At 36.9% G+C, this 26,540-nt stretch overlaps 2 protein-coding genes across 4 annotated transcripts; one reads left to right on the top strand and one right to left on the bottom strand.

Moving 5' to 3' along the window:
- The first annotated feature begins 690 nt into the window (after positions 1-690).
- On the top strand, positions 691-23,545 carry cd4-1 (CD4-1 molecule). 3 transcript variants are annotated; one of them, XM_037784881.1, is made up of 11 exons: positions 691-776; positions 12,854-12,977; positions 17,904-17,974; positions 18,069-18,224; positions 18,331-18,471; positions 19,601-19,840; positions 19,930-20,298; positions 22,558-22,815; positions 22,960-23,060; positions 23,171-23,214; positions 23,399-23,545. In XM_037784881.1, exons 3-11 carry the CDS (start codon positions 17,917-17,919, stop codon positions 23,427-23,429), a joined length of 1,398 nt encoding a protein of 465 aa, XP_037640809.1. In that variant the 5' UTR covers positions 691-776; positions 12,854-12,977; positions 17,904-17,916; the 3' UTR covers positions 23,430-23,545. The 3 variants fall into 3 exon arrangements, with proteins under 3 accessions (XP_037640809.1, XP_037640810.1, XP_037640811.1); XM_037784882.1 differs by lacking the exon at positions 691-776 and adding an exon at positions 7,019-7,219; XM_037784883.1 differs by lacking the exons at positions 691-776; positions 12,854-12,977 and having other exon boundaries at positions 17,886-17,974.
- Positions 23,546-24,560: 1,015 nt separating this feature from the next.
- LOC119497074 (C-type lectin domain family 4 member E-like) lies at positions 24,561-26,429 on the bottom strand. The gene is made up of 5 exons (XM_037784886.1): positions 26,327-26,429; positions 26,071-26,250; positions 25,783-25,934; positions 25,574-25,695; positions 24,561-24,826 (listed from the first exon to the last, which is right to left on the bottom strand). Exons 1-5 carry the CDS (start codon positions 26,346-26,348, stop codon positions 24,670-24,672), a joined length of 633 nt encoding a protein of 210 aa, XP_037640814.1. The 5' UTR covers positions 26,349-26,429; the 3' UTR covers positions 24,561-24,669.
- Positions 26,430-26,540: the final 111 nt, after the last annotated feature.

The raw sequence follows: 26,540 nt of genomic DNA, 5'->3' as shown, positions 1-26,540 counted from the left end.
AAATGCCATCCATGAGCCCAAAAGGACTTTAAATAATACAATTTCAAGGATTTTGAACCTTTTTCTTTACTCTTTTATGCTCATTAATATGCTTTAAACTGTGCCTGCATTGGTACAGAAGCTCTGAATTCCCCACAACTGGTGCAGTACAATGCAGGTGTTGACACCAGTGCAGCGCTGCATGTAATGAAACACACAGTAAACACCTGTTTCACACAGTAACACAACGACCACCAACGACACACATACATACATTATGTATATATGTATGTATGTATGTCATATACTGTATATCAGACACCATTATGATCCCATCCTATCTGTTCTGTATTAAATGGATTACAAAGATGAGGATTGCATAGTCACACACTCACACACACAATCTAGAAGTTTTGTAAAGTAGGTTTATGTTACAAAATACATGTTTTCACTCTTAAATGCATACCAGTATGAATGTATACTATATATATATATTGGTATGCATTTAAGAGTGAAAACATATTTCATGTCTTATATGGTATACGTATTTTGTAACATAAACCCACTTTACAAAACTTCTACATTGTGTGTGTGTGTGTGTGTGTGTGACTATGCAATCCTCATCTTTGTAATCCATTTAATACAGAACAGATAGGATGGGATCATAATGGTGTCTGACTTCCTGTGTGTGTGTTTGTGAGAGAGAGAGAGAGTGTGTGAGTGAAAGAGCCACCTGCACAGCGTACAGTCTACCAAATGTCAGAGCTGAACTCATCGCTGCACTGAGAACATCACACGTGAGTACTTCTAAACTTACTGTGTACTCAGTATTCTACTTGTTTTAAAAGCAGATTTAAGGGATATTCTTACAGAGGGAAGATGCACATGTCAGGACAGCAACATGTCTGTCTACGAGGGCACAAATAGTTTCTACAAATACTGATAAACGTTGCCTGAGATGCTCTCTCGTAGACAGAAGCAAAGGGGCACTGAGGGGCAAAGCTGTATCACTAAAACCTAGCCTCGTCCCAGGCCACATTTTTAGAACTCATTTTCTCTCGTTCCACATACTGATTGTTTTGCCTTGCCCTTGGTTTGGTTTTGTCTGTCTTGTTCGTAATTTGCCTCAAGCTGACACAAATGATCTCAAATAATTAAAAGAAAACGATGAGCCAGAATATCTCCAATGTTCTGGCTGAATGCCTCGTGATATTTAGCTGATAGGAACACAGATGAGTTGGATCTGGTAAAACAGTGCTGAATGATTTGCTCGTTTTATCACTAGCCTTAAATAGCTGTTTAAGTGTATCAGCCTCGATGTATGGATTTCACGCTCTATGGGAGATTTTTCCTGATGATAACACTGAGAAGGATTTCAAAATCTCAAATGAGAAATGCCTAAAATAGAATTATCTTTTGCTCGCTTTCTTGAAGTGTAAAGGCCAAAACTTGTGAAATAACGGCAACAACATTTCGTTGATTTTGCAATCGAGGGGTGCTACACGCAAGTGGTGCACAATCTAAGTCTTAGGAAAGAAATCTCTGGAAATATAAAAAGTATTAAATAAATGAATGTTTAATCTTTATCTTGTTCCTGTTAACTGTTGGGGTCAGCTGCTGCTAAGGGATGCAACTTTGCGGCCTGCAAACTGGTCAACATGAAACAGGATTGTTGCAGCTTTTAAACACCAATCATTAAAAAAATATATATTTAAAATAATTCACTGTTTTTCAGAAGATGTTACTGACACACAAAGTCTTTCTATTGGGAAGAATTACACTGTATTTTTGTCGTAAGTTATTTGTTGCAAATAACGTATTCTTCTGATGAGCACAGCGTAATCGTCATTTTAAAATCTTTCACATGATGGCTGTTTGTTTCTAACTTGAAACATCCTTAAAGAGAAACAATCATGATAACTTGTTATATTTATGTATTTTGGACTAATTTAGTCTGTAAAATATTTCTATGGGTCAAATGAATGAGATATGCCACAACAGACCCTTTACAGGTTCATTGTATTGTTCATTATAAGTATATCAGCAGTATAGTATACTGTACTGTAACGTATAAACGTTGTGCTTGTCGCTGCAGTCCACATGCTTAATGTGGCATACAGCGTATATAAACGTAATGTACTCAAGAATTCAACAGGACGCACGAGAATCAAACCGTAAACAGTGGGAGCTTAATGCAGGTGTTTTCATTAATACAAGTTCTGCTTTTATCCAATCAAACACTGAAGAAAAACTAAAACTTTAACACATATTTAGAGTCCATGTTTGGTTGACGCTTACCGTAACATGTTGCCAAATTCTGTCATGTCTAGTTTGTCAAGTAATCAGATACAAAACTTATATTAATGATTAGGCATTATGAAATGTATTTTAAAAACAGCTTTACACACTGATAACTGATACAGTCCAAAAGGTTTTTGTTTATTTATTTACCCGAAAAGCCTAAAAATGTGGCATCACAGGAAATGTTATATTTAATATCAACTTAAACATTATTCAGGACATTAAAAAATGGCTGATCTAACATATTATGCTTCTTCTGTATACGTTGACACGGGGATAACCCTGCTGCCTGTGTAGCCAGAAGAGCCATAAGACTTGTGAACAGGCGCGGTACAAATGCCGGTCAGTTCACCCGGTGTATAGATTGATAAATGCACAGTTTGATGTAACGTTCCTTTGTGGTGTTGGACATGGTAAATGCTCTGTGTATTTCAACTTTTTTCTTTACATTGACATATTTTGATTTGTTTTAACGTGTGTGAATGAAGTGCTTGTGAGTCTTTGTGTTTGTAAACCCGCTTGCCCCGAATTGCCCTTTGAGGGACGAATGAAGTATTTTGAATTGATCTGAATATAAAGCAAATACGCGTTACCACAAGAGAGATCAGCTAAACTCTTCTACGTCAGTCCATGCTGTATTCACTACTACAATCTAAACACCCATCAGTTTAGAAGAAGTCACCTAAGAAGGCCTACATTATGTATTAATGGGCTGTCAGTACGGACGACATCGTGTTTGGGACTATTTTGTTTTGTGTGCACATTTAAATTTCGGCCAGCTTGTTGAAGGTTTCTTGTGAATAGACGGTGTAGTCCGAGTAGAAGCACAGAGTTATATTTTTGTTGTGTTGGCTCGTTGTTTCTGCACATTTGATTTGAATTTAAACAATGACATTCAAAAGTTGACGCTCTGCTTTAATCTGGGAGTGTTCACATCAACTGTATGTGGAAAAGTAATATCTCTAACACATGATCCCACAGTTTTTAGTTAACCCAAAATTTATTTATGTGTTAATTAAAGTTTAACCCTTTAAAACCCACCTGCAGGCGGGTTCGGGTTAGGGGTTCGGGTTAAAAGATGATCAACAGTGTTTTAAACGATGATAAAAGGTTTTATAGTCATCAAAATGCTTCAGTATATTTTGGAGTGTCACAGAAGGGACTAAAAGCAATTACTGCATTTTGATAACTATAAAACCATCATTCAAAACATTGTTGATCATCATTTAACCCTAAACTTAATGATCTTCATGCCGTGCTTGTATTGGGGGCTTTTACCATCAGCTTGGTCTTCTGCAAACAGATACGCAGCTGTATTGACTCCAGGTGACTAACTTGGCGAGTCAATAACCATTACCATGTTTGGCCATAGAATACAATTTGTTAAAGACGACTGTTTTGCTGCATTGTCCTAAAATTCAGGGGACTATGTACAACAAACGCACAAACGCAGGTCGCCCAATAACATCTTCAAACACCGATGAGGCTTGAAGTCACCTCTTTAATTGCATTGCGTTATTTCAAACCCAGTTTGCTAGATTACACAGCTGAAATAATGGACTACATCATATATACAGTAGTAAGAGAAAAGGTGTTCCTTTCCCCCTCTCAGAGTGGCGAGGAGCATGTCAACATTCATATTTAGTGGCTCAATGTGTATTTTTCGTCTCTTCTGTAGGCGATTACTAAGCTGCGTTTCCCTTACTCTGTTATGAAAATATAACGTCTATGTTGCCCTGGGGGTGTTTTCATATGAGACAACAGGGTTCCCTTTTCATGACTATTACTCAGTTCTCTTTCTCATTGTCTGTGTTACACAAATGATCATACAGTACACACACACACACGCACACACACACACGCACACAATCATTCAAAATGAAACTGAAATTTCTGAACTAGTGTGTGTCCCTCCTTCTTGTATTTCCATTTGGAGCAACTCAGCATCTCAGTACCTGAGAAAATCATGATATTCATTATATAAAGTCTGCTTATTGTGGACACTAACATTAAATTAATCAAAACCATGTAAACACCTTTAGTACAAGTTTGTGTCATATTATGTTGGATGCCAATCAGCAGCTTTTTTTCGCCGCAAAAGAGCTGCAACAGTTGATTTGTGAGTTTTCAGTGCGCCAGGAGACGGCTAACAAAAAGTCACCTGGGCTCCAACTGCAGGTGCAAACTGCACAAAACAATCTACAATACTTTAATTAAGAATGATCACCTGAGAGGTTATTTCCAGTTGTGTAAAATCCCCTCGTGTTTCACTTTAGTTCCCGCAAGTTTCAGTTGTCAGTGCAGATTCTGATAAGTTAAATAACTGGTACATTGTTATCGATCACTGATCAGTCTCAGATTGAACATGCGTTTTTTAGTTTGGCGTTTAATTTATAACAAGATGGAGGTTGAGTGATGCTCCTTCAGTGTTGCTAATGTTTGTAAGCTTTAATGTCAAACCGATAAACAAGACGATGGTTCCCAGTAGGCCGAGAGTAAAGTGCATCGAACCAGGAAATGAAACATAATGGTTAAACTGTTCTGAAGCTGTTGGGTAGATGTGTGCACCTGTGTATGTCGGACACTGAGCGTTAAGCGGATGACATTGTTGCTGTGTTTTTGTGAATAATAATGTGTGTTCGTCCTGTTTATGTGTCGTGGACTGTGCTTAATGTAGGACACATTTCTGACAATAAATAATCTAATTCCTAATCTATGTTGAAGATACTGGATTGATGCAGAGCAGCAGTTTTTATGCAGCAGTTGTGGAATTTAGTACATTTGCAAACAAACTAGTAAGCTGCTGAGAGATGGCGTACCTTTGTGTGTATCAAACAGGAGAGCAGTCGTCTATTTCGTCGTCTACCTCTGTACATCACATGTTCTACTCTTTTACTTTGGGAGGTAGTTTTTCCTTTATTTGAGTGTTGTTGTACTCAAGAACGGTCTCAAGATTGCTTTTTGAAGGTCTTGGTCTTGTCTCGGAATCGTCTGTATTTTTACTCGGTCTTGTTTCAGTCTCAGACAAAGAGGACTTGGGATTTTATCACAAGACCAGTCAAGACCATAACTGTGGGGATATCACTAAATTGCCTGTGCTTTGTCTGATTTGAGGTGAATGAAGATGAATCTTTATTTGTTTTCTGTGGGTGTTTTTATGTGAATGTGGATCTTTCAGATCACCTTGAGGAGGGTCTAATTATGGTTTGCATGTTCACATCGTAACCTCTCAGGTGATCATTTTAAATTAAAGGATTGTGGATTGTTTTGTGCAGTTTGCACCTGCAGTTGGAGCCCAGGTGACTTTGCACTTTGACTAATGCATTTGCTCTGGCGCTGCAATAGATAAACAGTTAAGGCGCATCACATAACCGCCTCGTCGTCAGTTTAATTCAAGTCGGGGACAGTCGTGGAAGAAGTATAAGACCTTTTACTTAAGTAAAAGTCGCAATACTAGAGTGTAAAAGTACTCTGTTAAAAGTCCTGCATTCAAAGTCTTCCTTAAGTAAAATTGCAAAAGTATTAGCATCAAAATATACTTAAAGTATCAAAATTAAAAGTACTCGTTATGCAGAATGGCCCATTTTGGCCTAACATATATTATATCATTGAATTATAATTATTGACGAATTAATGTGTTCATCACTTAAATGTTGCAGCTGGTAAAGGTGGAGCTAATTTTAAGTACTTTATATACCACTGGGTAACTTAAAGCTGCAGTAGGCAGTATATTTTTGGCATCATTGGGCAACAATTCCATAATAACCTTTCAGCATATTGTAATTCAAGTGTTCTGAGAGAAAACTAGACTTCTGCACCTCCTCATGGCTCTGTTTTCAGGCTTTAGAAAATCTAGCCCGTGACGGGAGACTTTGGCCAATCACAGGTCATTTCAGAGAGAGAGCTATTGGCTGTGCTCCGGTCACAGCAGATGGATCAGCTCTGACTGCTTGTTTTCCTCCGGTATGTGAAATCTTGCAGATGCCGTTACGATCACCGGAGGAGACATGATTTTTTTCAGGTTACCTGTTTCATGTACTACCGTCACAATATAGCGACCGTTTTATAAAAATAACTTTTTTTAATATTTGCTCCAATCTCGCCTGCTTCACCTTTAACCTGTGATAAGACATCGTAATGGATTTGTGATATATTTTTTTGATTTTATATAAATAGCTGAATATGCAAAGTAACTAGTAACTAAAGCTGTCTAAAAAATGTAGGGGAGTAAAAAGTACAATATTTTCTTTCAAAATATAGTGGAGTAAAAGTATAAAGTAACGTTACAGTGTAAATACTCAAGTAAAATATAAGTGCCTCCTAATTGTACTTAAGTATTGAGTAAATGTACTTAGTTACATTCTACCACTGTTCGGGGACATTAGTTACATGTGACACATTTTCTGTCCATCTTTACACTGTCAACCAGTGTTGTAGTCAAGGCCACCTAAACTGAGTCAAGACCAAGACCAGAATGTATCGAGACCGAGACAAGACCAAGACATTGAGGAGTTGAGACCACGTCAAGACCAAAGCCGGGTGAGACAGAGTCAAGCCACACTGCATGACACACTTGTATGTCAATGCTGAGGACGGGAAAAGAGAACCGATTCCCGTTAAGAACGAATTCCTACTTCTCCAATTCCTTGAAATTCCTTGAAATTTCATGCGTCTGTGACTATCGATTCCTCTTATTGATGCTTACACATGCACAATTATGCATATGCAAGCTCTATCATGTACTGGACGCACGTTATTTTTTCCCTGATAAAGCTACACTGAGAACAACAAATCTGTGTTGAACTCAGCAGGAGGAGAGCTAGTAACGTTAGCTGTTCGGAGCCGGTGGGCAGCACAGTACTGCTTGGATAAATAACGAAGATACGAATGTTAACGGAGGTGCCATTGAGTTATTAATATGAGGCGTTCATAGGCGAAGGTAAATTACAACGTTATCATCATGTGTTCGAATGTAATCTCGTAAAATTAAGTTTTTGGCAAGAAACTTGAATGAATCCAGTTGTTTGAAGGAGATGTTTTCACAGTAATATAAAATAGATATTATAGAGAGAATTATGACCTGTTTAACTTCCTAACACGAGCTCTAAGCAGCTTGCTTTTAATCAAAGCAAATATTTAAATAATCATACTGTACTGTAATAATCATACTGTACTATACCATGCCAACCCCGAAAAATAGGGCTCTCCCGGGAGCCACAGTGTAATTAGAATACTGTAGTTTACCATGTATATCATGTTGTTTATATAAAATATATCGAACATTGAATGACAACAGATTTAAAATGTTATTCCTTCATTTAACGCAGAGATTTCAAGTGGCAGATAAACTTTCTGGGTGGCAGACAACAATAAATACTTGCCTGCATATAGTGGTGTGTTCTTTATAATATGACAGTTTTCCTGAAATTATATATAATAATAATAAATTCTAATAAATCTCCTTGCTTACAGTATTGCAATATATCGCAATATATTGAATCGTAATCCCTGTATCATGATACATATCGTATCGCCAGATTCTTACCAATACACAGCCCTATTCCACGCACAGTTCATCCCTTAGTAGAGAGGTCTAATTCTCACAGTAATTTAGATGAATAATATGGTCAAATTGATTATTTACAGGAATGTAGTCACTTCCACTAAAGAAACAGTTATTGCTGTATGCATGTATGTAGGCGCTGTGGGAGCGTACAGCAGTTTTTCCATGGTATAACCAACGTCATCATTAAACTTCAGCAAATCAGCATTATGTTAATGACAACTTTACGATAACAGTATGCTTTAACATGAACCGTATACGTCTCTTGTGAACCATGATGCATTTTTTTCCGATGGCAAAAATAATTCTGCTTAGTTTGAATTTCTTAGAAATGTTACGCAAACATGACTTGACAATACAAAAGCAGTCCGGCTTGAGTATGAATCTAAACTAACTTATTTTTCCATTCTGATGAAATGATTTGTAACAGCCTACAAACAATACAGTAACACACAAAAATAGGCATTGCTGTGTATGAACGGTTGAGGTGAAGTGGTGAGTGGGAGAGACATCTATTGTTTCACAACTCTGACGTTTCAAAGAAGTTTGAATGAAGTTCCCCTCATGGTGAAACAAACATTTTTCAGTCATTGAGCAGAATGTCACTTGTTTCTGATTCTCAACCTCTTTTCCACTGACATTTTGTGTATTTATGAAACATCAGAACAGACACACAAACTCGGTACCTTCCCGTCTAGGCAGGGCTTCAGACATCCTGCAGTGTTTGGGCTTAAATCACACACCATTCGTCTAACTCGAAATGATTATAAAACACACAAAAACAAGTCAGAGACCGAAGATAGAGATCGCATGTCGAGGGAAATCCTCTGTAGGAGTGAATGGAGGATGAGGAAACAGTGAGATCTACAGTATATGAAAAAAGTGAATCACCCTTGAGTCTTGCTTGTGGCCCACACTTTTAGTCTTCTTCTCTCTCGGTAATGAAACGATGGGATCGAAACGCCCTCGTTAAGTGTGTGACTAATGAGGGAATCCTCACTTTCAGGTGTTTTCCATCAAAATCACAGCTCAAAAACAGACGGGTATCCACCGAGAAAGAGTCACATTTTGGCCTTTTCTTTCCGACACGTTTTTATCCAGAGGTTCTGTGAGAGGATACTCATTTACGCAAGGCCCTAAATGTTTCTGTATGGCGGCCATAACTTGAAGGGTTTCCTTCTAAAGAGCAAACAAAAGGCTTGTTTCATTTTGAGCTCAGAGGGAACAGAAGCAGGTGTGAGCCCTTTATGAACGCAGTACAGAGGCAGGCAGACAAACCTCAGAGAGACACATGAGACGTGAGCGAGATGTTTGTTTTGTCCTTGTTGTGGTTTATGTTTCTAAACCACCTCGGCAGTGTGTTTCTGCAGCTCCAGTCCCTTAATGATCCCAGTAGCTGTCATTAGTTAGCTGAGCCTCAGACTGATCGCCTCATTATTGCATGAGGATGAATTTCTGTGTTGTTTGGATGCTTAAAATCTAATGTTTCATTGTGGTACAACAAAATGATTTACTCAAATTAATCTTAAACCTTCACAAGCTATCTGTATCGTTCTCTTACTGCTGACGCTGAAGCCTGAAATTCAACAAGAGTGCCTCATCTTGCAAACCTTCTTTTACGGTTTTAGGTATTAATGAACATATCTTTCAAGTTTTGCTGAAAAGAAAGAAACAAAAACAATGCCGACTGTGACGGCCTAGTCATTTACATTCCTTTACCTTTTCAGAAACCTTGCGATTGGTTTTAAATGTTAATTAGAGGATTTTTCCTCAGTGTTTAACTCCTGTAATAAAACTACATCAGCGCAGTTGTAAAGCGATATTGTAACAGTAACAATCTTTGCAGTTGTGTGTGTTACTTCAGTAAGGACCACAATAAGCTGTTAGAGACAAACTCAGACAACAGACAGAGAGCCACAGATGTTGTATTACTGCCGTATTGAGTGCAGACGAGACTCTACAGCAGGTTAGGAGCGCAGATAAGCACAAACAGATGTTTGGCTCCCGCACAGGTGTACATTTACCCAAGAAGTATTACGAGGACTACTTGTCATGCAGAGTGTGATCTGAATTTTACACTGGATGACTGCCAATAGAGTTTCTTCACATCACTAAAATACGCAATGAAATGTGGATGAAACACTGAATTTGAACAAGAGCGTAGGCCGGTCTGCTCCAGTTAAGTCAAGTCAAAGTTTATTATAGCTCAATATCACAAAGCATGCTTCAAAGGGCTGTACCTATAATACATTCATCAATGAGCAACATTAGTAAAACACACAAAAATGTATATAAGTGAGATAAACGGCATAGAAAGCATTACAAACGGTAAACTTTAAAATGAACTGTGTAATATCTGTTACAAAAACATATAAAGGAAGAAATAATCATTCTTTAATGGGTCCAAAAGCAGCACCACAGGAGGCAAATGAGTGTATTTAGTTATTTAGGGAGAAATGTTGGTTATCACTGCGATGAAACCTGCACTTTCCATATACAGGTTTGTTTGTTAAATCCCTGCTCTCTTTTGATTTGTTAATTCTGATCAGCTTGTATATTATCATTAAATACTAATTCATCAGAACAGAAAACTAGAATTAGATTAGATGAAAACATTTAGTAGAAACTCTTAATCTCCTCCAGCCACACGGACCGTTTGGCGGGATCGTGTTCAAACTCGTGCAGACGAGGATTTCTTCAAACCTTTATTTAAATTCCAGTCAAATTATTTTTTACCACCAAACATTCAGACGTGGCACGCTGGACCACGAGGAAATGTGTCCAAAATGATGTACATAAAGTTTGTAGCTGCCAAAAAACAGTGTCTTGGATTTGAACGCTTGACGTGTGATATATCATCAATGGAGCGCCGTAACACGCAGATACAGATTATATGTGTCAAGTTATCAAACAGCGATGGAAACATGAATTATGTAACTTTAAAGTTACTCAAGGAGGAATTTAAGAAATAAATAGTATGTATGTTTCTTTGGTAGATATTCTGTATTTTTACATATACAAGAGCAGTTAGACTATTTTGACAAGAAACATCAACAGTGTTTATGTTTGTCAGACCCCACAGACTTCATACAGCTTTTACATCCATTTATCTTGATGTGAATTTTAAGACTACAAAGCACGCTGATGTGAGTAGCTCCCAGTGTTCACACAACAGCTTTTGCTCGCTTCTTAGAAGATATCTAAAGGCTTTATCGTTGTTAAAGTGATTAAGTATAGAGCAGTGGCTCCCAACCTTTTTCTTTAAGGGACCCCTTTTCTATCATTCAGTAAACTGCTGACCTTTGACTAAGTGACATAGTTTAAGGATATTTCATATCATATTCAATGCGTAACAATAACGGTAGAGAACAACTGATAAACTGTACAATAACTGCAGGAAGTTTGTGTAAAACGAGCGATTTGGATGAATTTGGAGCAGATTATTTCCTGTGAATATTGCAGCAGAGATGAGTTTTCCCAATATTTTGCGGAACTTTTAATATAATTCTTTGTCTATATGTACATTTTCTTCTCTCTGATGCTTGGCTATTGTTCTATCAGCTCTTTGATTGTTTTAACTGCGTGCTTTTCTGATGCAGGATGAGGCTGTTTAGCGGAGAGGGAAGGCTCTGTGAATATAATTTGTATTCAGGTCTTCACCGTGCCCTTATCCTGTTTATATCTTAAATAACAATCCAAAATTTAAAAATAAAAATTTAATTTAGCTTTCTTTACAGAAATAAATGAAATGCTGAGATAAAGGCCAACTGCATATATAAAAAAAAAAGAAGTTTTCTTACACCCCTTAAAATCAAGAAAGCCTCGTGACCCCCGGTGAAGCTTTGGCGACCCAACCTGGGGGTCCTGACCAGTGGTCTAGAGTAATAGTAAGTCAGTAAAAATGATCGCAAGGACACAGGGACCAGGTGCTGGAGTTGTAACAAGTTGATCTGGAGATGAAATGCGCTGACGGATGTCTTTTTACGATGATATTTATTTCACCATATGTATATTAAACTCACATTTCTCTGAACAGCCGTCCCAGCGAGACAATTTCCCCAAAACTATTTATTTTTCCCTCGCAGCACTTTGTCTGAGTCTTTCTTTTTATGAACTGTTTCATTTCTAATTTGCATTTATCAGCTGCTTTTGGGAAGATTGGTTCAGCATTCAGAATTCTGATAAACTAATTATGTATCTAAATCAGTACAATTATATGACCAGGGGAAAATCAACTGAGCAATTATAATAAATTAGGCCGTAAGCAGCCCATGTGCTATTTAGAACATGCTAAAGATAGATAATGAGTCTGTGGAGACCGTTATCAGGCAGCAACTCAAATAGCAATTTTAGCCAATTATGATTAGTTGTTTGTTTACTTGTCGGACGGATAAAAAAAGTAAAAAGGAACAAATAAAATCATGACTTTATTAGAATTTACTGATTAAAATATGGCACCATTACACTGCCCTAAAGATTTAGTTTTAATCTAATGTTATAATACAGCGCATACAGTTTTACAAAACTACAAAATTACGTTACTGTACAACTAAACTGCTTTCTCAATTACGTTTCGAGGGAGATGTATTTTTTTCCGAGATTACGGTCTCAGTTTTAAACATGTGATTAACGTTGTCAATTGGAGCAAAACAAAACAAAATAACGCAAAACCACTACTTAGTTAACTACTTGCTTAAGTTTGGTAAAAATACATCATAGTTTGGCTTAAAATGACTACGACATTAAAACAAAATCAAACAAAACTGCTACAAAACTACTTAGTTATAATTTAGGCGATAAAACTATTTGGTTATGTTCAGTGAAAAAAACATGATTTTTGGGCTTAAAATTAAAAAAGTTGAACACATTAGACGATTAGTTCAAACACTTTTAGGTTCGTAAAAAAAAAACACATAGGGTTGAGATCTTGCTCTCTTCCTCTGTAGCAACCAATCAAAGGTCATTATTCTGATTTTGGGTTTGATGGACGACTATGTGCTTTGTTTCCAGACCAATCAGTGACGAGGGAGGTGCAACGGCACTTAAAAAGAGAGTTTGTTTGATAAATATTCACCATTTCCACCCGACTCCGGATCACTGAACACAGAGGGACACTCAGCACTCAGCAACAGATGTGAGTATACTGTCATTTAAAAAAATATATGTTTTGCTAAATATGCATTTACTTCAAAATATAAAAACATATACTGCTGTATACCCAAATAACAATGCAATTTTTTAAAATCGTATCTGATACTCATTTTTAACCTGTAAGACGTCAGCGGGGCCGAAAGGTCATACTGAGTTTTATATATTTATCTAATTACAGCTGCAAAGACAAGATGTATTAATCAAATGCAAATACCGATCCTTTAAGTAAAACTGAAAGAAAAATTAGAATATTAAATATGAAAATCATTAACAACAAACACCATAGAAATAGATTTTTATAAAATTGTAAATTGCACCATTTTTAAGTTTTATTTGTGTTTGTTGTATTTATTCTTTCTTGCTTAATGCGTTCTTGAAAAAGTAGTGAAGCACTGGGCAGCACAAAATAGACTAACGCTATACACACAATTTACAGATTATAAAGGACAAATCAATTTATTCTTCTTTTATTGTTTCTGCATTTATTTTACACGGACCTATTAAATACAATATGACAATCTGAGCAAAATATGTTGAGATACCATTAAAGTTAATACGTGTTACGCTGATTTTTAAGTCAAACAGTTTTGTTTCCTGCTTAATCTGCGTTAACTATATCTGTGTGTAATTCATTAAGGAGAACGTTTTTTAATAGATGTTGAATTCAGTTCAGGTACGGCCCAAAATAATAATCTAAATAGTGAAAACCGGACACACCTCAATCAATAAATTATACTGTAATCCTGCCTGTCCTTTTCCTTTTCATTTTTCTGCTCGCTGCCGTCCCCCCTTCACCTCCCCCCAGTGTTTGACCCTCCCCTCCCCTCCCCCTCCATCTCTGCTTGTTGTTGACGCTCCATCCTGACTACAGATACGATCGTCTCGGTTTCTGGGTTGCAGCTCCACAGGTGCTGCTGTGACTTTCAACGTCTGTTTATCATCAATTTCGCTCTTCAGTCTTCGGTCTCCCCCTTTTACTTACTTTCCTACAAACCCTGATCTCAGTTATAATAAATAATGCAACATTATTTATTTTCTATCAAATCTCACACACATCTCTCTCTCCACATGTTGACAGTCCTTGATCTTTTATAGATACATCGGAAACATACATAAACCATTTGCTTTGAGACGTTTCTCCTTGACACACATCACCTCACATTTTAATGTTTAATGCTGCTTTTCTTGGGGTAACTGACTGACTGCCATTTTAAGTGCGAGGCCCCAGACGGATGATCGTAACATTTTAAAGCCATAAGCTGAATTTTATCAATGTGTTGGGATTAGTGTTGGTATAAGTACAATAAAAAGGACTTTGTGACCTTAATAAATTTGAAATATTCATCCTGATACTTTTATGGAGAGGCCTTTAACTCATTTTCACAGGACATTGCGGATCTTTGTGAGCCTCTAATGGTGAGACAAAGAGATTTTTAGAGAGATTTTTGGACATTTTATGCATTTATGGGGCAGCTGACAGTAGAGAGATGACAGGAAACGAGGAGAGCAAGATGAGGAATGACAAAGGTCTCAGGCCGGACGCAAGCCGGGGACATTGCGTTCATGGCTTGTGCCTTAACCCCTAAACCACCAGTGTGCTCAAACTTTAATATTTTTATACCACAAAAATATTTGTCAAAAGTAGGAGTGTCAATCAAATAGTTAATCATGATTAATCGCATGATTGTTCATAGTAAATCGTGGTTAATCGCAAAGTAATCACACATTTTTTATCTGTTCAAAATATACCTTAAAGGGAGATTTGTCAAGTATTTAATACTTTAATAATAACTTTAATAGTATTTAGTAATTTACTATCAACATGGGAGTGGACAAATATTCTTGCTTTATGCAAATGTATTTATATATTTATTATTGGAAATCAATTAACACAAATCAATGACAAATATTGTCCAGAAACCCTCACAGGTACTGCATTTAGCAAAAAAAATATACTCAAATCATAACATGGCAAACTGCAGCCCAACAGGCAACAACAGCTGTCAGTGTGTCAGTGTGCTGACTTGACTATGATTTGCCCCAAACTGCATGTGATTATCATAAAGTGGGCATGTCTGTAAAGGGGAGACTCGTGGGTACCCATAGAACCCTTTTTCATTCACATATCTTGAGGTCAGAGGTCAAGGGACCCCTTCCAAAAAGGCCGTGACAATTTTTCCTCGCCAAAATGTAGCGTGAGTTTGGAGTTATTTAGCCTCCTTCGCGACAAGCTACTGTGACATGGTTGGTACCAATGGATTTTTCGTTTCATATGATACCAGTATCTTCACTCTAGCTTTAAAACTGAGCCCGCTAAAACCTCCGAAAAATCTATTGCATTCTCGCGTTTACTTTGACAGTCCTAGTCAAAACCTACAAGCCTTTAAGTATACGCATTGTTGCAAAGTGTCGTTGTAATAGGTTAAAAGGGAAAAATACACCAATGGAAGTTAATTTGCACAACAAATGATCTAAAAACATAACAAACAACTCATGTTGGAGTCAGGCCTATCATTTTCTTATTCTTAATATATATATTTAGTTTTTATAACTTTAGGCAAGTATAAATCAGAAGCCAACGCTCATCATGTTTACTCACATATTTATAAAGTATAATTTATTTAATTTTGAGGCAAAACACCTAATAATCTAATAAGCAGTGATCTGGATTGATTTTGACGTTTTTGATTTTATTTGCTCGCAAAGTCAAATAAAATCTTGACAAATAAATCTCTGATCTTAGTCTCTTGCGCTCGCTTTTGGCCTTAAGTGCGACTCAAAGTTAAGATCGAACAGCTTAATCTTCATCATGGGAAATTGTCAGGCCTGTGTGACTTCAATCAAATTATTTATCTATTTATTATTTTTTTTGGATTGATTTTGATTTTAATTCAAAAATAGATCCAATACATAACCTATATATATTATTTTAAAGGGTCAAGTCAATATAAAAGCAACAATGAACGTCTTTGAAAAGATGTTTTTGTGCACAATCACATACTGTACACACTAAAGAGATGAAATAAAAAAACAGAAAGAGAGAGAGATAGGGGAGTGAAAAGAGAGAAACATCTACCTTTAAACCACAGTCTAGGTGTGCTGCTGGTGCTGTGGTCTCTCTTCTCTCTTTAAGCGTGGAGAGATCCGTCTTTCGTGGAACAGCGGAGGAAGAGAGGGGGTGTGAGAGGCAGAGGGGGAGGATTGGGATAAGAATCTGCACCTTAACTAAATCAAGTCCCACCACAACCCAGCGTACGCTCTGTGTCTCTTCCCTCCGACATTTGTCTGTTTCTTCTCATCCAAAAACCCACCACAGGCCGCCTACTCTCAACTCTCTCAACTCTTTGTCTTTTATCTTCTCAAATCTTTCCAAATCTGAGACCACCACAAACCCCTCTCTGCTTCCTGCTGAATAATTTCTCTTTGCAGCAAAAGTTGATATACATACAAAAGTAAGGACGTCTCTACGACATTAATTTACTTTTCAAATATTTAATTTCAAATCTGTCGAACTGAATGCTCTGATGGTTAATTTGGCTTTTTCTGTCCATAAATTAAACATTGCAAAGTTATTTCTTTGTAAACATAAAAGTTCAGTTGTCAGCGAGGGGTTGGTTCAACTCTGTTACAGCGATTCTTGACGCTGTAGTTAGTGTTAGTACTATATTATATTATTGTATATAGACAAGTGGCGAGTAATATTCTGTCTCTGTTTGTCGAGAGGGTGGACAAAATATAAGGAACAATATAACATAATGCAGTCTAGTACAATATAACCACTGAACAGGCTCTCAAATAAATCCAAAAAGAAGTAGTTTTAAAAATATATTCATCAAAAGCCAAACATTAAGCTTCATAAAGGTAGATTTGCAGGGTTAAACTGGCAAAGTATATTACAGTATATAAACAGTTAAATAGCTTCCTAGACAAATACGTCATAGTCATGGCACAGAAGTTACCTAAAGCTAAAAAAATCTTAAATTGCCTCAGAAAAAGTGCCGATGGTGCTCCACAGGGCTCTGTACTTGGTCCTCTTCTTTTCCCAGAGATAATGCTCCTACTCAACCAAATTATACTACAACGTGGTGTGAAATTTCATATCTATGTCGACGACACACAATTGTATTTTTATCTCAGTGTCTGACAACCCCAACAGTCTAAAGTATTAAACATTGGACTGCTTAAAGAGTATTACACCTTAGATGACTGTTTTTATTTATATATTAAATGAGACAAAAACAGAAATTATAGTTTTTGGGGCTCAATCAAAAAAAGACATAATGTTAAGTGGCTTTAAAAAAACTCCAGTAAAACAGGTTCAATGAAAAGGGAAAATGCTTGGGTGTTGTTATAGATCATAATTAAACTTAAATATTAATTATTAATTAATTATTATAATGATGAAATGTTTATGTAGACGAACATTTAAAAAAAGAAAAAAGGTACGTCCACAGAGCTTTTAGAAAGGTGCCAAATAAAAGTATGGCTTCTCCTCAAAAAAATTATGATTCTGGGTTAATTATTTAAAAAATGTTGACCGGTCCAAAATTAATGTTTAGTTGAAGAAAGAAATTGATTCATGCTTTGGTCTTCTCTGGTCTAGACTATTGCCGTGCTCTTTAACTGGACTAGAAATCAAGAAATCAGAGAGACTTCTCATAAAAATGTAGCTGCCAGAGTCTTAACCAAAACAAGCAAAAGAGCGCAGATCACACCCGTTTTAGCACCAGCTCCCTGTTTCATTTAGAATCAATTTGTACATTTATCACTAGTTTTATTAGTGTCGTTTTCATGTAAAGCACTTTGAACTGCATTGTATGTATGAAGTTGCTATACAAAAAAATGTATTAACATGCAAAATATATATAAATATGTTATCAGTAATTAGTCTGTATTAACTGTTTTTCAGACGTGTGTCTGAGATGAAGAACTCAATTCAGTCCGTCCTCCTTCTCATCGCTGTGCTCATGTCAACAACAGGTAAGACGCACTGATTGCAGATGGTTCTTTTATTTTGACTTGAGGACAGTTTGGTGTTGTGCACAAACATATAACATCTTTCTCACTCTTTTAGGGGCAGCAGAGGTGATATATGCTCGGGTGAACGAGACGGTTTCCCTTAGGCCAGTGGGGAATAATTTAAATACATATTTGTACTGGTTCTTTGGTAGAGTGGATGGCCTTCAACTTGCCTGGTCCAATAACCTTGGCGGAAAGGGGACCTCTGAAGGTGAACTGAGCATTGAGCTGTTCGCAGATATAATAACATGTTTTTACCATCAACAGATGAAACAAATTAGGATATTTTTGACAACCGTGTAATTCTTGCTTTGCAGATCCACTCTGGAAAGACAGATTATCCTGGTCTGGCAACTCACTGATCATCAAAAACATCCAACAACAAAACTTTGGGACTTTTTTCTTTAAACAGTCAGAACCAGCTAATATCATTGAATATAAACTACTCAAACTCACTGGTAAGAGTAAGAATAAGGTGATCAGTTCAGTCATCCTGATACATTTTCATTTAAAAGGAATCTTACAAAATACTTTATGTAATTGTCAACATAATGTAGGGGCAGATGTATTTTGGTAAAATCTAGTGTATGCTTTTAGAAAACTGTAAATTTCATGTTTTAACATTCAGGGCTGTGTGTTGGAAAAACTCATGTTAGTCAAGCTAAACAACAACGTGTTGTTTTCTTACTTCAGAACATTTGGGGAGGTTTATACTAGGGCTGTCCAAGTTAACGTGATAATAACGCGTTAACGAAAATTAATTTTAACACCACTAATTTCTTTAATGCATTAACGCAATTTGCTATTTTTAGGTTGTAGCGGGCTCAGTTTTAAAGCTAGAATGAAGATACTGGTATCACATGAAACTAGAAAATCTAAGGAATCGATTGGTACCAACCAACATGTCATACTAGCTTGTCACAAAGGAGGCTAAATAATGCTCCAAAAACTGTCATGGCCATTTTCAAAGGGCTTCCTTGACCTCTGACCTCAAGATATGTGAATGAAAATGGGTTCTATGGGTACCCACGAGTCTCCCCTTTACAGACATGCCCACTGTATGATAATCACATGCAGTTTGGGGCAAGTCATAGTCAAGTCAGCACACTGACACACTGACAGCTGTTGTTGCCTGTTGGGCTGCAGTTTGCCATGTTATGATTTGGGCATATTTTTAATGCTAAATGCAGTACCTGTGAGGGTTTCTGGACAATATTTGTCATTGTTTTGTGTTGTTAATTGATTTCCAATAATAAATATATACATACATTTGCATAAAGCAAGTATATTTGCCCACTCCCATGTTAATAAGAATATTAAATACTTGACAAATCTCCCTTTAAGGTACATTTTGAACAGATAAAAAATGTGTGATTTATTTGTGATTAATCACGATTAAATATTTTAATCGATTGACAGCCCTAGCTTATACCTAACTGCTGCTGTATTTCTATTTGTTTAATTATGTTAACTTGATGGAAATGTACAGCCAATTAGAAGTCAAAATACTGAATTATCTACAACATTAAGAAAAAGTCAAAGCTTAATAATAATAATAATTTTCATCATTTCCATTCTTTGTCTTAGTGACTGTGAACCCACCGTCTCCTCTGTTGCTGCCTGGGTACAAACTGTCTCTGTCCTGCAATGCAGAGACTGTTCAGGGTCAAAATACACCAGTGATACACTGGCTGAATCCTCAGCAAGTGAAAGTGGCGAATAACCAAGGACAATTCACCGTAACAAGCCAAGACACTGGCCAGTGGACCTGTGTTGTGACACATGATAAAAAAGAGAAAAAGGCCACAGTTTCTGTCACGGTTGTGGGTGAGTTACAGTGTACGTGCACATATGCATTCATTTTCCCCTCATCCTGAAAATAACTTTACCGTTATTTCTCTTTCCTTCCTATTTAGACCTCTCTCCAGCTCCTTTACATCCTCTGTATACGTCTAAATCCTGGCCTCTCAAGGTCCCCTGTTCCTTTCTTGCTCACATCTCCTGGCAACAAATCACAGCTAAGGGCATCCAGGAAGTTCTCTGGGACTTTGTCCCTAGATCAGGCTCGAGCCCACAGAGGCTCTTCAACCTCTCTCTGGAGAATCCACTGACCTGGAAGCCAGACCAAAACAGAGGACTGCGCCCTGTACCAGACCCTCAGAAAGGATATCTGTCTTTAACCAGAAATCGAGGGAGAGAAGACGACAGTGGAAATTATCAGTGCGCCCTGAAATTTAAAAATGGTGCGACTCTGAAGAGGACTGTGCACGTAGAGGTGCTGCAAAGTAAGTCCTAACAAACAGCTTTGTACAAGTCCAGCTCTGTATTGCACTCACATCTGTCATACTTTATGACATTTCTTTTTAGCTTGTTCTTTTTTGTTATCTCGGGGTCCTCATTTATCTTCTAGATGTCCGGCTAATTCTCATTTATAACAACTTGGAGACAGGGGTTTCTTTGCCTTTACTCTGTTGTACTGTGCAAGTGTTTTCATCTCTCCGGTGCAGAGTTTATTTGGAAGTGTCCCTGGTGTGACATGTGTCTAATTCAGTGGCTAATACGCTTGTCTAGCTCCACTTGTTTTAATAGAGTATAACAAGCTTTCCCTCCTCCATAAGAGTGTGATAACACAATGAATTTTAATTGGACTTGGAGGATTTATGGTGTAAAACTAAGATTTTTCATTTTTATCTGAGCTATTATTTAACCAGGAATATTGAAACAAGTCCACCAATTTTATGGATTAATTCAAGGTATCTCCGAAATACGGGTCCCCGGATTTGCTCTTGAACCTCCAAGTTTTACTAAATCCCACTGGAGTCCTGCTGCAATGTTTGTGGTCTTCTCCAACTTGTGTTTGCTCATAGTGACTCAAGGTTTAATGGTGTTCAAGCCAGGAAGATGAAATTAACAAATTAAAACCAAGAACTAGGGCTGTAACTAACCCTTATTTTCATTGTCAATTAATCTGTTGATTGTTTTCTCGATTAATCGATTAGTTGTTTGATCTATAAGATGTCAAAGAATGGTGCAAAATGTCGATCAGTGTTTCCAAAGATGACGTCCTCAAATGTCTTGTTTTGTCCACAACTCAAAGATATTCAGTTTACTGTTATAAAGGAGTAAAGAAACCAGAAAATATTCACATTTAAGAAGCTGCAATCAGAGAATTGTGACTTTTTTTTCTTAAAAAATGACTCTAACCAATTAATCTATTTATCAAAATATTTGCTGATTAATATAATAGTTGACAACTAATTGATTAATTGTTGCAGCTCTAGTTGTCAGTTTCCATTCTTATATGTAGTTGTGGCTGCAGATGCACCAAGAAACATGTGATGCTGTTTAAATGAATTTACTTTATATTCAAATTATAAATTGTATTGAGAGTCTTAGGCGCAGAAAATAAAGGCATTACATTTTGGATCCATATACGACATGTTATGTTTTCTTAAAAAATTACTCAAACCGATTAATCGATTAATCAAAATAGTTGGCGATTAATTCAATAGCTGACAACTAATCGTTTCATTGATTAATTGTTGCAGCTCTACTTAGAACCATTGCCTTTTATGTTTTAGACTTGCTTATAAGTTACTGATGGTTAGATAAAGATATAAGGTAACAAATAAAAAAAAGAAATGCAAAGGATCACATGACATGGTGGTCTAGTCGCAGGCCCTGAAGGTGTCAGGGACTGAGGTTGTACAAAAATCTTTGCTTTTAAAATTGAATTTATTGAATTTGTTTTATGATACCTGACAACCAGAGTTGACCACTCATCACAAAACTAAGTCAAATAAAATGTAATGAAATCTGGATTGTGCCTGTATAACTTTCTTTAGGGCTGCAGCTTATGATTGTTTTCATTATCGATTCATCTGCGAGTCTCGATTGATCGATAAATAGTCCATAAGATGTTGGAAGATAGTGAGAAATGCCCGTTGTAGTTTCCCGGAGACCTCACCAGAAGTCCAAATATATACACAATATAATATTAAATGTATTATAATATAAGTCTGAAGAGACCAGCAGGTATTCACATTTGATGTGTTGAAGCCAGAGAAAGTTTAGCAATTTTGTGTTTTTTAAATGAATTAATCAAAATAGCTGCAAATTGGTTTTCTCTCCATCGACTGGTTGACTGACTGTTTCAGCTCCAATTGTCTTTAGGAAGATGCACATCATCATAACTAACTAATGCTGATTTTTTTCTTCTTTTTTTTTTAATTTAAATAGGTTGTTAATGCTATGTGCAGTGCGGTTTCGATATAGATGCTGTTATGTGTTGCTGTGTTTCTGTTTCTGTCTTATTTGAAAACAAATATTTTTCCTTCTAAATTTGGCAAGTTTTGCTGGCACACTGCAGCAACAGAAGCTCAGTCACATTTAGATAGAGGAAGGGAGAGCACAAGATTTTTCCAAGCCTGTCAAATTTTTTCATGCAAATTGTGATAAATATTTTTTTCTTTCTGCACTTCTTCCATTCTCTCTCTCTCTCTCTCTCTCTCTCTCTCACTCTCTCTCTCTTTCTCTCTCTGTAGTCATCTCCTCCCCAGGAACAGAGTTAATCTCTGGCCAGCAGCTCAACCTGACCTGCAGCATCGGCCATCCGCTGCCCTCTGACCTGGAAGTGAAATGGTTCCCTCCTGAACAATCGCTCCTGTCGTCTCTGACATCTGACCGTCACCCCGCCCATCTCATCATCCCGGAAGTGGGGACAGGAGGTGGCGGAAAGTGGAGGTGTGAGCTGTGGCGGAACAGCACACGGCTGACGTCGGCTGACATAACGCTGAAAATCGGTGAGCGCAGGAAGTGAGAGGAGAGCAGGAAATATGACATAGGCATGACCTTGTTGTCACAATCTCTCTTTTACGACAGTAACTTGGTTTTACATAATGTGTACTGTATCCTGTTTGAAGCCTGTCTCTTTCTGCTGTGCACAGAACCCAAACTGAGTGTGTGGATGCTGGTGGTCATATGCAGCGTCACATCCATCGTGATCCTCCTCCTCATCCTCGTTTTCATCATCTGCCGACGCAGACAAGTACAGTTAAACCATTCCTACTCCTATCTGTTCAATCACACTGGATTATTAGTGTGGCGTTAAGAGTTACCTCTCTCTCTATGTCTCTCTCTCTTTGTGGCTGACATTAGCGGAAGACGAGACACCCAAGGCGTCAACTCTGCCAATGCAAAACGTACGTAACAACCATTTCCTGACTCGTGAAATTACTCCAAGCACGCATTCACACTCATCAGCACTGAAACGTTTAGCCATAAGGTGTTTTATGAAGATACAAACAATAAAATAAACATCTGCACTTAGCTTTTTGTAGCTTTTTCCATGACTCAAAAAGAAACCTGTGACTTTTTATGTTTCAGCCCCAAGCCCAAAGGCTTCTACAGAACATAATATCTCCCACAAAGACATTTTCAAGAAGACATCGCAACCAATTGGATTTCTGTCCAGATAAGATGGATTTTCTTTTCTGTCACATCTACTAAACTGTGAAACTGTCTGAAAACAAAGTTCAGTCTTATCACAACAATATATTTTTTACAGTTGTACATATCAGCCATTTAGTATTGTTTTTATATTTGTAATGTAACATGTAATCATAGGGACTTTTTCAGTGTATTGCTCAATTTAATTATCATTTTAACATTATTGTTTGTGATCATTTCTGTTTATAATTGTTCATGTTTTACTCTCTTTCATCCACATTGTTTCTTAATTCGTCTTGATATGTAATGTATATTTTTACAATGCTCTATAACACTGCACTGATATGCTTGTTACTTGCTTTTAAAAATATTTACAAATATATATATATATTTTAAACCAGCATATGTTGATACCAGGTACACAAATGAGGACCGTTTAGGTAACACTTTATAATAACCATCATTAATGAATGGTAAATTGATAGTTAATTAAACTTTAGTTAATAGTTATTTTACCGTTAACAAACAATGAAATGCTAATTGATCATTTTTACTAATTATTAGTAATGCTATAATTTAATGTTATTTTATTATTAGGTTGTGTAATATGAAATAATTAGTTTATATAATTATATGTTGCATCATAGCTGATAAGAGAAAAAAACACTTACATTCTGATTACTATTTATTACTATGCTAAACTACTTATTAACAGTTTATTGTTGAACACAGTGTAACATTTTATATACTATATTAAGTATTTATATTAAGTCTATAAACATTATTTGGATGGCTATTATAAAGTTGCAATTGATGATTATAATACCTTGTTAAATGATTAATAAATATTTTGCAAAGCATCTATAAACATTATCTGGATAGTTAATGAAAACTTACAACCGATGCTATGTTATAATGTGTGCAACAATAAACTGTTCAAATAACAAATTATAGCATTACTAATAATTAGTAAACATTATTAATAATTTTGTTTTTTGTTAACAGTAACAATACTAATACCTTACATTTAGTTAATCAATTTACCATTTATTAACGATGGTTATTATAAAGTGTTACCATGTGAAATCAAAACAGGATCTTTTTGTCAGAGATTTTCTTTATTTCAGATCAAATTGTAATGAGAAGAGTAATGGGACGTTTTTCAATAAAGTATCAATATCTTTCCTAATTGAGTGGTGTGTCGGGGCTCACTGGGGCAGGATGGCGTCCATCTGACAGATCCGTGGGTACGTGAAGGAACAGGGAACATCGTACCAGAACTGAGTGTGGCTGTTCACCACCGCACAGTCCTCTCCCTCCGGCCCACCGGACAGGTGGTTGTTTGGCTCCGGCGTCTCCCAAAATCTACACAGAGACAGAAAATGTGAAGTCAGATATATAATATAATATAATATTGTAATATTACGTATGTAATGTAAACTATTTTAATACTTAAAGCTGCAGTAGGCAGAATGTTTTGGGCATCATTGGGAGAAAATCACATAATAACCTTTTAGCATATTGTAATTTAAGTGTTCTGAGAGAGAACTAGACTTCTGCCCCTCATCATGGCTCTGTTTTCAGGCTTTAAAATAGCCTGTGACGGGAGACTTTGGCCAATCACAGGTCATTTTCAGAGAGAGAGCGTTCCTATTGGCTGTTCGTTCAACGGAGGCAGCTGTCAATCACTCGCAAACTCCGATCAAAAGGTCAATATGAATCAATATTCTGTTACTGTAATGCCTATTTCTTGCCTCAAATGTTTTCAGAATCATCTTGTAGTGTACGGTTTAGCTGTAAAATGAGAACACTTGCTCCGGCGGCTTTTACAATTTGTCCAATACTTTGGTTTATGACTAAATACCTGCAAATCTAATGACATTCCCATCAGCCTCAGCTGTATTTAATACTTAACAGTATGTGAGACCTCAATAAAAGACATTACAACGGTAAAACATGTCTTCAACACCATTGTATTCATTATAAATTAATCCTTCAACCTGAGGCGAGGATTGAATTTTTATATTTTTATTTGTTTAAAGGCAGCATTTATAGTGCTTAGAGTATCTTATTATGAGAAGACTGTTTTGATTTTAGTCGTTTTATACATACGGGGTTTGAAGTTTTGAGTTGTCCACCCATCTCCAGTCTCCTTCAGTCTCAATGTCAGTCAGTCCGATCCAGTAGTACGTGTATATCCCTATGATGTTTTTGCCTTCTTGTTCCACGGCATCCTAAAAATGTATGGCATCAGAATTTACTGGGAATATTTTGTGAATTAACAAATATATTCAAATACATAGAAAAAAAAGAACACTTACATGCTGTTCTTTGGTGGTCAAGATGGCCAGATGGGCTCCTATCTCTGCACACTTCTTTGTACTATTAGAATAGTCGTCCCTGTCAGTGCTGAGGAGGAAGCATTGGTCCCCAACGACAAGCCACCCTTCAGGACACTGGGCGCAGGGGATCACTGTGGGAGAGTGCATAAACAAATCCTGGTTAACAAGGAAAACTTTTTAACAGAAAAATGCGTGGGATTGTAGTAGAATATAAATATGATGAATTTCCGTCCACCTGCTGAAGCCTGAAAGAGGAAAGTACAGTACCTGGAGCTGAGCAGTTGGTTGCCAGGTTGGAGTATTGGTTACACAGGTGTCTGAAGCGATTCCTCAGCAAGTTTAGTTGCAGCTTCAGAGAGGACTCCTCTCCCTTTGGACAGTTTGCAGCCTGAGAGGAGGCCAACAAGCCGATGAGAACACAGAGGATGGTGAGCCCTCTGAGGCTGCCTGAGGAGACATTACAACATTAAGGTACATGCAGAGCAACATACACTTGTGTACAGTAGTACAAGGGTGAACTTACCTTCCGTTTTGATGAGACTCATGATGTCTGTCAGCTCGTAGAATATCACAAACTTTGGCTTCCTCTCTCCACTCTCTGGGTGTTTTATAGAGCAGTCAGGGTGCTAAAGAGCAGGGGATGGAAAGTACAGATTGTACAAATCTAGCAAACAGGTCGAAGTGTTCTTGATTATCAAAGCATGTAAACTCAGATGGTGCAATATCTTGTAACCAAA

This window comes from Sebastes umbrosus, chromosome 11, assembly GCF_015220745.1.
Source record: "Sebastes umbrosus isolate fSebUmb1 chromosome 11, fSebUmb1.pri, whole genome shotgun sequence".
Lineage (NCBI taxonomy): Eukaryota > Metazoa > Chordata > Actinopteri > Perciformes > Sebastidae > Sebastes > Sebastes umbrosus.
This window is presented reverse-complemented; position numbering and strand designations above follow the sequence as displayed.

What these genes read in the sequence shown, in the direction of transcription:
- LOC119497074 (XM_037784886.1), bottom strand. Translation starts at nt 26,348, where the DNA reads ATGAGTCTCATCAAAACGGAAG. An exon ending in GAGTCTCATCAAAACGGAAG is followed by an intron (nt 26,251 to 26,326) that starts GTAAGTTCACCC and finishes ATGTCTCCTCAG; the next exon opens with GCAGCCTCAGAGGGCTCACC. An exon ending in AACCAACTGCTCAGCTCCAG is followed by an intron (nt 25,935 to 26,070) that starts GTACTGTACTTT and finishes ACTCTCCCACAG; the next exon opens with TGATCCCCTGCGCCCAGTGT.
- cd4-1 (XM_037784881.1), top strand. Translation starts at nt 17,917, where the DNA reads ATGAAGAACTCAATTCAGTCCGTCCTCCTTCTCATCGCTGTGCTCATG. An exon ending in TGACATAACGCTGAAAATCG is followed by an intron (nt 22,816 to 22,959) that starts GTGAGCGCAGGA and finishes TGCTGTGCACAG; the next exon opens with AACCCAAACTGAGTGTGTGG. An exon ending in CAACTCTGCCAATGCAAAAC is followed by an intron (nt 23,215 to 23,398) that starts GTACGTAACAAC and finishes TTTATGTTTCAG; the next exon opens with CCCCAAGCCCAAAGGCTTCT.